The sequence below is a fragment of the Cannabis sativa genome, chromosome 4 (assembly GCF_029168945.1).
Source record: "Cannabis sativa cultivar Pink pepper isolate KNU-18-1 chromosome 4, ASM2916894v1, whole genome shotgun sequence".
NCBI classification, from domain to species: Eukaryota; Viridiplantae; Streptophyta; class Magnoliopsida; order Rosales; family Cannabaceae; genus Cannabis; species Cannabis sativa.
Genome location: NC_083604.1, coordinates 40,341,940 through 40,354,347, shown reverse-complemented (window position 1 = coordinate 40,354,347; position 12,408 = coordinate 40,341,940). Strand labels below are relative to the sequence as shown.

The window sequence follows — 12,408 nt, the reverse complement described above, 5'->3', positions numbered from 1 at the left end:
CTGGTGAAGAACTTTCTTAGCCAGACAAGTTCTTTAGCAGCTTCTGCTGCAGCTATGTATTCGGCTTCCATCGTCAACTTCGATATCGCTGTTTGTTTTGCACTTCTCCAAACCACTACTCCACCCCCAAGAGTAAACACCATCCCAGATGTAGATTTCCTGTCTTCAAGACTTGCCTGGAAATCTAAATCAGTATAGCCTATGGGATTTAAAGCACCACCCTTGTAGACTAACACAAGATTCCTTGTACTCTTTAAGTATTTCAGAATATACTTAACTGCATTCCAATGTTCCTGTCCTGGATTAGACTGATACCTGCTTACGATTCCAACTGCATAGCAGATGTCAGGTCTAGTGCATAACATTGCATACATTAGACTTCCAACTGCTGAAGCATAAGGAATTTTCGCCATGTCCTCTATCTCTTGAGGATTAGTAGGAGACTGTTCCTTAGATAGACGAATACCATATCTAGAAGGCATGTTTGCCCCATTGGTGTTGTTCATGGAGAATCTCTCGAAAACTTTGTCAATGTAGGTTGTTTGAGAGAGAGCAAGAGATCCGTTCTTCCGGTCTCTGATAATCTGAATACCAAGAACATAGGCTGCTTCACCCAAATCTTTCATATCGAATTGAGTGTTAAGCCATTCCTTGATGTGAGTCATTTTCTTGATATTGTTTCCAATAATCAAAATGTCATCAACATAAAGGACCATGAATACTACTACTTGGTCTTCCTTGAGTTGGTAAACACAAGGTTCATCTTCATTCTGAAGAAAGCCGTAGGTCTTGATGATTTCATCAAACCTTTTATTCCATGAGCGAGAAGCTTGCTTAAGTCCATAGATAGACCTATTTAGTTTGCAAACTTTCTTTTCCTGCCCTAAAAGAACATAGCCTTTTGGTTGCTCCATATAGATGGTTTCTTCAAGTACCCCATTAAGGAAGGCAGTCTTGACATCCATTTGCCAGATTTCATAATCGAAAGCATCAGCTATGGAGAGAAAAATTCGGATGGATTTGAGCATGGCAACAGGACTAAAAGTTTCCTCATAGTCCACGCCTTCTCTTTGGGTATAACCCTTGGCTACAAGTCTAGCTTTAAAAGTTTCGACTTCGCCTCCAGCTCCTCTTTTCTTCTTGTAAACCCACTTGCATCCTATCGGATGATAGTCGTCAGGTGCGTCTACATATTCCCAGACTTTGTTCTTTTTCATGGAATCCATTTCTGAATCCATGCCGGCTGACCATCGTTTCCGTTGCGGACTAGCCATTGCCTGTTTATAGGTTAATGGATCGTCTTCAATACCGTCACCAACGACCATATTGATTTCACCATCCAAGCCATAACGAGCTGGTTTTGTTGAAACCCTCCCACTACGACGAGGAGCGGTGATCTTCTGAACAGGAACTTTGGTAGTAGTTTTCTCAGTTGGTTCGACTGAGGGAGTGGGATTGTCCTCTTCTTGAGTGGAAGAGGACGGAACATTGGAAGGAGTTATATCTGAAAGCATTTCCTCTAGAACAACTTTACTTTTCGGTTTGTTGTCTTTAATATAGTTCTCTTCAAGAAAAGCAGCATTTGTAGAAACAAACACTTTGTTATCCTTGTGACTATAAAATAGTCCACCCCTAGTCTCTTTAGAATTTCCGACAAACATGCATACTTCAGTACGTGATTCAAGTTTGCCTTCTTTCTTTCTCAAGACATGAGCAGGGCACCCCCAAATTCTGTAGTGGCGTAAACTAGATGTACGACCATTCCAAAGTTCGATGGGTGTCTTAGGGACTACTTTAGATGGAACAACATTTAAAATGTCATTAGCCATCTGAATAGCATATCCCCAGAAGGACGTAGACAGAGTTGAATAACTCAGCATAGACCTAACCATTTCCAAAAGAGTGCGATTTCTTCTTTCTGCAACTCCATTAAGTTGTGGAGTGCTTGGGGCAGTGTATTGGGATTCAATTCCAAGTTCAATTAAATGATCTTTGAACTGCATATCCATATATTCTCCACCCCTATCAGTTCGCAAGATCTTTAATGATTTACCTAATTGGTTTTGAGCCAAAGCATGAAATTCTTTAAACTTTTCAAACGTTTCAGATTTCTTTTGCATTAGGTAAAGAAAACTATATCTAGAGTAATCGTCAATGAAAGTGACAAAATACTCATAACCACCTCGGGCTTTTACATTCAAAGGTCCGCAGACATCTGAATACACTAACCCTAGGGGTTGTTTGGCACGCTCTCCCTTTGCAGAGAAAGAACGTTTAGTCATTTTTCCTTCCAGCCAGGACTCGCATACTGGCAGTTCACCTAAGACGACATTTTTCAATGCACCGTCTTTGGTTAGCCTATTGAGTCTATCAAAGCCTATATGACCTAAACGTAAATGCCATAGATAAGTTTGATCATCATTATCAATCTCTTTTCTTTTGAGGTTTCTAGGTTTAGCTACATTGAAAAGTTCACTGTTTAGTGAGATTTGTGTATTCGGTCTTAAAACATAAAGCCCTTGTTCCATGGTAGCAACACATATTTGAAATCCATTACGAGAAATTGAACAATTAGAACTCGAAAAATTCAATATATAAGATTGGGTTTGCAAACATGAGACACTAATCAAGTTTCTACTAAAGTTTGGAATAAATAAAACATTTTCTAAAATTAAAAATCTTTGTTGAAACTTGATGCGGGCTTTTCCTCTAGCTTTGACCGACACTAACTCGCCATTACCAACTTTAAGCTTTAACTCTCCTGGAAGCAGATTTTCCCAAGTTTCAAGCAGCTGCAGTGAAGAACATACATGGTTAGTAGACCTAGAATCAACAATCCAATCGAATTTGTCGTTCTCTAAAACACATGATTCAAAGACAAAAGCATTACCTTCGTTTGAATTGTTTAGAAGCCGGGGACATCGTTCTTCTTGATGTCCCTTTTCATTACAATTCGAACATAGAAGATTATGTCTGATAATTGTACTTGAAGAAGCAGCTTTGCTAGAGCCTTCATGCTTAATCCTTTTCCTCTGATTAAGATTTGGAAACCTAGGAGGACCCATTGCAATCAGATTCCGTTCATGGGCTCGTAATTCTGCTTCGAGCTTGTCCATGTCGGAGGAGTTGAAATTGTTGATCATGTAAGAAACAACAAATTCATTATACTCCGGGGGAAGACTATTAAGAATGAATTGGACCCATTGTTCTCTTGATAAATCAATTCTTAGTAGATTTGCCTTTTGGAACTTCAGATTCATCATCAACAGGTGCGAGTTTATGCAACTACCAGGATGCATTTTCACACTATAGAGTTCTTTTGCTAAGATATTAACTAGGAGAGGATCGGGGGTGAGGGTTATTCATATTGGCACTACAACACATCAATAAAACAGAAGTAAGGTTTTGGTTCATAAATTCATACACATGTTCAGAAAATAACAAATAATCACATATGTTATAAAAATACTAAATCTAACATAGTTTATTTTCCAAGGTTTTTCAACAAACTGATACAGTGTCCCGTTTAGGCGAGAGTCAAAGCATCATCCATTGAATAGAGTTATCAACTCATCTAAAATGATAATCATTCTAGCAACCTTTTATTCGGTCAAGATTGGAATTCAGCGTTGTCTCGTTTAGGCGAGAGTCAAGGCAATTCTATCTTATGAGCTTCTACCATTGTTTCATATTTTGTAAGTCAAATATGGTCACCACCATTAGGGTGATCCATACCATATAAAACACTTACAAACTACTTATCTTTCGAGATTAAACGGTGCGAACTTGCTAATGAACGTTCCTCCATTAAGGAGGATTACTCACTAAAACAAACGCTATGTAAAACCAACAATGGAGATCGAATGTCTCTTGATTAAAGCTCATTATTTTAAAATATGTATTTTGTATAATCATTTATTCCGTATTATAATAATGAAAAATTACAAATTAAAGTTGGTTTAAATAAAAAAACAACTTTAATTAAATTTCAATTATTATTTAAATTCGAAAAATACATTCGAATAAAAATGGAACAAATTTGAAAATATCTTGTTTAAGTTGTTTTAGAAAAATCTAAAAATCAACTTAAATATCTTTCAAATTAGATTTAATTAAATTAAAATTAAGTTGTAACCACTTAATTTGAAAATATTCCATTTTAAGTTAATATTTGAAAAAAATATCAACTTAAAAATATCTAAAGAATCTTAATAACCAATACCTAAAATTCCTCAACTTAATTTTGAAATTTTAAATCCAAAAGATATTCAGATTTAAGCTGATTAGTTATGGATAACTAAATATCAACTTAAATAGGAATATTTAATGAAAAATTTAAAAATTAAGCTTCAGAAAGAATCTAGATGGTTATAATTCTATATTTAATTAAATACAAGAAAATACATATAGTTTAGCTTAGAATAAAAAATTCTTTAAACTATGGTTTTCTTAAATTAATTTCAAAAATAAATGAAATTAATTATGTTGCTAATCAATTTTATTAGGTTAAACTAATTTAATTAACCTAGTACAGTTATTCAAATCAGGCAAATGGGCCTTCACAATTGGGGTAGTTCATGTGAGGGGGGGCTGGGTTCAGTATGTCGTACCCACTACTATGGCTCCCAACTCTCACACAAGGCCCAAAAGAGAGGAATTCAACCTTAAAATGAACAACTGTTATTAATTGAATAGGCCCAAAAACTAAATGGGCCTAAATAAAATCTATCAAAAACTATGATATTTTATTTAGCAACAACAATCTATATGCATCTATAACAAAATTAAACATATAGGCTCACACAGGCACACAATTTGGATGGATCCTATCATGTTGCTAGGTCATACACAGATGAAAGAAAATTGTGAAAATGACCTGTTACAAATTATTTACTTGACACAGGGAGCCATGAGTTAAAATCAGATCATTGGATCTGTCAACAAGTTAACCATGACGATTTGCAATCAAGCAATAATAGGTTTTAAAAACTTACAAACAAGCTAAAACACATACTCCTGGAACAAGGTTAGCTAGATAGTTGGAAGTAGGATTTATTTAATTTTAAATAATTAAATTTCGAAAAATAATTAAAAAATTAAAAAAAAAATTATTTTTCGAAAAAAAAATATTAAAATAATAAAATTATATATTTTCGATATTAATAAAATAATATTTAAAATTAAACCTACAATTTTGAAAAATTAGGTTTCAACTAACCTAAATATCATTTTAAAATTTGCTAACTACTTTTGAAAATTTAATGTTATTTTATAAATTAAATATTCAATAAAAATAAAAAAGATACTTAAATATCTTTTTCAGATTTTATGATTTAATTTAAATAAATAAAATAACAAAATTTAAAAGTTAGCAAAATATCTTACTTCTATTTAAAATTACATGATTATAGTTATCTTATTTTAAATTTAAATAAGGTCAAATTATTTAAAAAAAAATATTTAATTTAAAAATTTTAAATCTGACCTTAAATTTAAAAATAAGATAAGATATAATCAAATTTAAAAATAAGATAGATAATTAAGCAAAAAAGATAGATATTTACTATTTTCAAATTCAAATTACACTAATATCATGAATTAATTAAAAAAAATTAATTAATTTAATTATGATATTTAGAATTGAATTAGGAATAGTAAATGTCTAAATACAAAACTACACAAAAAATCAGAAGTTAAATCCATGAAATAGCATGAAAAATCGAAGAAAAACGAAAAAATTGCGAGCTGTACGGACAGTATGCTGAGCATACTGTCCGCGCGCGCATTGAAGGGTGCACAGCCGAGCAAGCTCGGCGCTGGAGGAGCCCAGCAGCATTTCCGCGCACGGAATGGGGTTTCAGACACCCCATGCGCATGTTCTCGGACAAAAACTTGTCCTAACACGCGTCTGGCCGAGGATTTAGGCCACCCGCGCTCGCGTGTCTTAGTGATGTCACCCTGATATTTTTTGAAACTTCAAAAAATCATAACTAATTCAAATTAAATCGAAATTGAGTTCTGTAAAAAAGTAAATTGCTTAATTTTTTCCATACTATCCAATAAAAATAATTTCAGAAACAGATATTCAATTATTTTTCACGAAAATTCACAAACATAATTCAATCATCAAACAACACTCAAAACAACATGATACCATCCAAAACATCAAACAAATCGTTTTAAGTCCAAATTTCTTGCAAGCAAATCAATTACCATGGCTCTGAGGCCAGTTGTTGGAAATTATTTTACCAGGATCTTAGATCTACTCACAAGTATGTTGATTAACACCCTAAATATGAACTTCTAAAACGATAATGAAATAAACACATATAAAGTATTAGAAACCTTACATTGGGTGCAGCAGACTAATATGACTCCTTCCCTTCAGATCTCTAACCCTTGTATCCTTTCTGTCGCAGAGTATTATCAAGATCTGAACCTGGATCTCTTTCTCTCCTTCTTTAGTGTTGAAACTCCTTCTTGTTGAAAGTCTTTCTTCACAATCTTCCTCACTATGATTGAGGTATCACTTGCTGTGTGTGGGCACTACTCTAATCACTAAGTGGTTCGAAATTATGAAGGAAGAAGAGAGAGAGAGAAGTGGCGACTAGGGTTTAGAAAGAGAAGGCTCAGGTTTTTCTCTGAATGAAAAGTGTAATTTTCGTAAAGCCTTCACTATCTATTTATAGCATTCCACTAGGGTTAGGTTTGAATTATTTGGCATTAAAATAAGGAAAATATCAGATGATAAAGCCTATTAAAGTGGCCGGCCATGGCTATATGGATTTGGGCCTCACTTTTTGCAATTTTGCAGTTTTCTCTTTTCTGCATCTGATTTTCTCAAAAACGCCAATTTTCTAATTCAACCATTTAAATGCCAATTCTAACTATTTAATAACTATAAATAATTATTAAATAATATTGTCATTTATCATATTTATTAATTGAACCATACAAAGTATCATAATTAACAAATATGCCCCTAAAACTCTTTCTTTACAATTTTGCCCTTACTTAGTGAAAAAATTCACAAATAGACATAGTCTAATTTGAGAATAATAATTAGTTAATCAGAGAAGGGATCCTAGGGCTCCTGCGATTTTTTGCTCTTGCAGCTGATGCAGCTGGCGCCATGGCAAAAACAAGATCAAGAACTCAAAGGAAACCTAATTCGAATGCTAAGATTTCTAAGAAGAAGGAAGTGAAACTCGGTAAGGATGCAATTCATGAATCGATGGAGGATGGTTTTTCTGCAATTCCTCCTTTGGAGATGTCGGAGGAGGAGGATGACGATCCAGCACTCAAGGAAATACTGCAATCTCCGTTATCTCCCAGATCTTCGCTGGAAGCAATTCGAAAACAGGAGGAGGTGCAACATGACTTTATCAATTTTTTGAGGGCAAATGACCAATGTAACAGTGCGATTTTGCAAGGTAAGACTCCGACTCCCCCTGTTTTACGTTCTGATTCAGTGGTACGAAACCTAGATACCTCTTTTATACAATCAGATCAGGGTAATGGTAAAGTAAGAATTACATTTGATGATATTGAAGATGAAATAGCATTTTGGAATCCTTCTATTGTATGCTATGTCTTGGGAGCGAATCCTCCACTGCAGGTATTGGAAGGGTTTGTTAACAGGATTTGGAAAGATAGGATTGACAGAGTGAAGCAATTGGCTCATGGCATATTCATCATTCGGTTTCATTCTTTGGAATGCAGAGACCAGATATTGAATGGGGGTTACATATTCTTTAATCGACGTCCGGTTATCATGAAACCTTGGAATCCCCATGAGAATTTTAAGAAAGAGGATGTGAAAAGTGTTCCTATATGGATACAACTTGAAGATCTTGAACTGAAGTACTGGGGACAAAGATCTTTATTCAAGATTGTGGGACAAATGGGCAACCCGGTGATGTTGGATTCTGTTACTAAAGAGAAAGAGAAATTGAATTACCCGAGAGTATTGATTGAGGTTAAAATGGATCAGATTTTTCCTGATATTCTGGAGTTTGAGAATGAATTTGGGTCAATCACAACAGTGGGAGTGAAATATGAGTGGAAGCCTATAGCATGCTCTCACTGTGGTGGGTTAGGACATACTGCTAATGATTGTAAGAAGCAAACCAGTGGGAAGCAACAATGGGTGGTCAAGAAGGATAATAGGAAGCAAGAGCAACAAGATGAGGAAGGATTTGTGAAGGTTGTGAGAACTAAAAATACAATTCGACATGGACAGCAAGTGGATAATACACAAGTACAGACCATGGATGTGAGGAATTCGTTTCAGCTGCTAGATGACATTGTTGAAAGTTCAGAAAAGCTTGAAGAAGAGATCAACACAAGAGGGGGGGGAGTACCCTCTCTTTCCAATGGATAAGTTCCTTTGTTGGAACGTCCGAGGAGCTAACAATCAACATAAACAGCATTTAATAAAGCAATTTATATATGCCCAACATGTTGATTTTGTTGGTCTCCTCGAGACTAGAGTAAAGGCCCCAAAACTTGGGACCTTGTACTCAAATGTGTTTCAGGGATGGTGTTTCTCTTCAAATATAGCGTGGCATGCTGGGGGGAAAATAGTAATTGCTTGGAACCCTGTCAGGTTTACTGTTGACATCATTAAATGCACTAGTCAATTAATGCATTTAAAGGTTTCAACAGTAGATGGATTTGATAGCTTCCTAACAATAATATATGCATCCAATGACAGAAGTGAAAGGAAAGATTTATGGAAGGTTATAAGTGAATTAGCTACGGTTGAAAACTGGTTTCTCATGGGTGATTTCAATGACATTCTTGCTAAAGAAGAACGAATAGGACACAGAGTTAAGTCTTATCCTGATTCGGAATTCTTGCAATGTGTTACAAGGTGTAATTTGGAAGATGTTAAAGCTAGTGGCAACTTTTTCACTTGGACTAATAAACAGCCTGGGAATGATATAATCTACTCTAAAATTGACAGAATTCTTGCTAATCAGACTTGGATCAATAAGTTTGAGTTTGCTGAAGCGGTGTTCCTCAATGAGGGTCTATTTGACCATTCTCCGGGTATCCTCACCCTACATCCTGGTGTGGTAAGTGGGAAAAAGCCTTTCAAGTATTTTCGAATGTGGAAGTCTCATCCATTGTATGAGAATTACTTGAAGGAGGTGTGGAATGCAAGGATTCATGGGTCCAAAATGTATCAGGTGGTGTCCAAGATGAAAAGGTTCAAGGCCAAGCTCAAAGAGATAAATAGAGAGGGTTTTTTGGATTTGCAAAGTTCGGTTAGGAAGGCCAAAGATGAACTTCAGGCAGTCCAAGATCAGTTACAGCAACAACCATTGGCTATTGAGTTACATCATAAAGAAAAATTAGCTAGAGAATTGCTCATCAAAGTTCAGAAGGATTACTCTTCCTTTTTGCAACAAAAAACTAAACTAGCCTGGCTAGAGAATGGAGATACCAATTCTGCTTTATTTCATGCTTGTATAAAGCAGAGAATAAGGCAGAATCGTATCCTTTCCATTGAAACAAATGAGGGGGAAAGGGTGCATGATCCTACCAGAATTACAGATTCTTTTTTGACCTTTTATGGAGAGTTACTTGGTTCTAAAATGGAAAATAGAAGGAAGGTTGATAAAAGAATTGTGGCAAAGGGTCCGGTAGTGTCGAATGAGCAAGCACAAATGTTACTACAAAGTTTTTCCAAAGAGGAGGTGAAGAAAGCTGCATTTAGTATTCCTGGAAACAAGTCCCCGGGCCTGATGGATTCTCAAGCAGTTTCTTTCATGACAACTGGGAGAGTATTGGTGATGAAATTTGTGATGCTGTGGTGGATTTTCTGGATTCAGGTAAAATACTTAAAGAAATCAATTCTACGATTATTACTCTGGTTCCAAAGATTAAATGTCCTAACACTGTAAAGGATTTTAGACCTATAGCTTGTTGCAACGTTATTTATAAAATTGCAACTAAGCTATTGAGTTCTAGAATCAGAAATATCCTTCCTGAAATAATCTCTCCTTCACAAGGAGGTTTTATTAAAGGAAGGTATATAGGACATAACATCATGATTTGTCAGGACTTGGTGAGACATTATAACAGGAAAGCCAAGAACCAAGTTGTTTGATCAAGCTTGATCTTCGAAGGCCTATGATACCATTGAGTGGGAATTTTTAGAAGAAATGTTGGAGGGTTTGCATTTTCCCGTGAAGTTCATTCAACTTGTCATGAATTGCATTTCAACTCCTAAGTTCTCTCTTATGTTCAATGGATCCTTACATGGATTTTTTGAAGCTAAGAGAGGGCTTAGGCAAGGAGACCCCATGTCACCATTGTTGTTTGTCTTGGGAATGGAATACCTTTCTCGGCTTATGAAGAAGATAGGTGAGAAGAAGGATTTCAGATTTCATGAGCGTTACTTGGGGCTCAAATTGAATCACCTGGCATTTGCAGATGATGTATTGCTCTTCTGCTATGGAGACAACAACAGTGTTTCCTACTTATTAAAGGCACTCAAGTTGTTTTCACTTACCTCGGGATTGAATCCTAATGCAAATAAAACGGCTGTGTACTGTTGTAATATGCAGGAGGAGTGTGTGAGAAAGCTTACTCAACTCTCAGGTTTCTCGAGACATGATTTTCCTTTCACTTACTTGGGGATTCCTATTTGTGCGAAGAAAATTTCTGGTAAGGAATGTGAGCTGCTAGCAGAGATTGACAGCTAGGATTAAGAGTTGGAGTTCTCGAAATCTTTCCTTTGCTGGCAGAGTTACCTTGATCAACTCGATTTTGATTGCCATACAAGCATATTGGAGCCAGATTTTGGTACTGCCAAAGAAAGTGATTAAATCCATAGAAGCCATTTGTAGAGCCTTTTTGTGGAAAGGTCAAGCTATGTTTCATGGGGGTGGGGCTGTTGCTTGGGAGAAAGTGTGTCAGCCCAAAAGTGCAGGTGGTTTGGGAATTAAAAAGATTGAGGAATGGAACAAGGCGGCTATGTGCAAATATATTTGGGCCATCGCGAATAAGCAAGATAGTCTTTGGCTAAGATGGATTCAAGGAGTCTACATCAAAAACCAAGAATGGTGGAGTTACAATGCTTCCATACATGCTAGTTGGTATTGGAAGAAGGTTGTAACTCTCAAAAACCAATTGAAATCCTTATGCAATGTAGCTGAATTTCAGAGAGACAAATATACTATTGCAGCAGGATATTGTATGTTTTCTCCTACTCCAATCAAGATAAACTGGTGCAAGGAAGTTTGGGGTAGGTTGAATACCCCAAAACATTGTATAATTCTTTGGCTAGCAATGCTCAATAGACTAAAAACGAAGGATAGACTGCTGAATATGGGGCTGCAAATTGAAGGCAGCTGCTGCCTTTGTGAAACACAGCAGGAAACCAGCCAACATCTCTTCTTTGAGTGCTGTTTTTCCTGTAGCAGGTTGCAAGAAATAAAGTGTTGGTTGGGCTGGAATGCTACTTCTAACAGCCTTCCGATGTTGCTGAGATGGGTGCAAAGAGCCAAGCTCTCCAAGTTTCGAAAACTGGTGTATCAAGCTGCTATAGCAGCCCTTGTTTATGCCGTGTGGAAGATGAGAAATGGAAAAATATGGCAGGGAAACACTCTGAACAGTAGCAGTTTTTGTGATGAAATAAAATGGAATGTAAAAATGAGATGTAACATGTACTTACCTAGAAAGATCCAAGATAAGGATAGAGATTGGTTTCATGATTTGTAAGGTGTATAGAATTGATTGTGTATAGATTGAAACAACTTGGGCCCGAGGGGGTGCCGTTAGGTTGTAAATATTGTTTGGTGCAATACAACTTCTGATTTATCAAAAAAAAAAAAATAATTAGTTAATCAAAACCAATTATATGAGTCTTACAAGAAATATTATCTCAACTAGTGGGGGGACCATGGGTCTCTATAACCGAGCTTCCAATAAGCAGATCAAGAATTTATAACTTAAATTCACTGACTTATTAATTCTTCGTTGAATCCACGCATAGAACTTAGAATTGCACTCTCAGTATATAGAATGCTCTATATCTTCCACCATATAGACACGTCATTACTTATCCATTGTTATAATCCTTATTTGATCAATGATCCTCTATATGAATGATCTACACTGTAAAGGGATTAGATTACCGTTACACCCTACAATGTATTTAATCCTTAAAACACTTAACCCCGTATAAATGATATTTCAGCTTATGTGAAATGAGATCTCCACCATTTATTTTTCGTTTGGTCAAGCTCGAAGGAGATCATCCTTTACTTACTATTCGCCAGATTGAAGCTATAGATTCCATGTTTATGTTAGCGCTCCCACTCAATTGCACTACCGTGTTCCCAAAATGTACGTATCACCCTGACCCAAAAGTAGGCTTAACTAACAAATCAAAGA

The 12,408-nt window shown here is 35.9% G+C and overlaps 2 protein-coding genes across 2 annotated transcripts; both read left to right on the top strand.

Annotated features, from left to right (window-relative positions):
* Positions 1–8,645: 8,645 nt before the first annotated feature.
* Positions 8,646–10,715, top strand: LOC133036926 (uncharacterized). The gene is made up of 2 exons (XM_061113704.1): positions 8,646–9,839; positions 10,137–10,715. Exons 1-2 carry the CDS (start codon positions 8,646–8,648, stop codon positions 10,713–10,715), a joined length of 1,773 nt encoding a protein of 590 aa, XP_060969687.1.
* A 169-nt stretch (positions 10,716–10,884) lies between these two features.
* LOC133036925 (uncharacterized) lies at positions 10,885–11,733 on the top strand. Its single transcript, XM_061113703.1, has one exon. It carries the CDS (start codon positions 10,885–10,887, stop codon positions 11,731–11,733), a length of 849 nt encoding a protein of 282 aa, XP_060969686.1.
* Positions 11,734–12,408: the final 675 nt, after the last annotated feature.

Excerpts from the sequence above, each read along its gene's own strand:
- LOC133036925 (XM_061113703.1), top strand. The coding sequence starts at position 10,885 with ATGTTTCATGGGGGTGGGGCTGTTGCTTGGGAGAAAGTGTGTCAGCCC.
- LOC133036926 (XM_061113704.1), top strand. The coding sequence starts at position 8,646 with ATGCATTTAAAGGTTTCAACAGTAGATGGATTTGATAGCTTCCTAACA. Across the intron at positions 9,840-10,136 it reads GGTGGATTTTCTGGATTCAG|GCCTATGATACCATTGAGTG; the intron begins GTAAAATACTTA and ends TGATCTTCGAAG.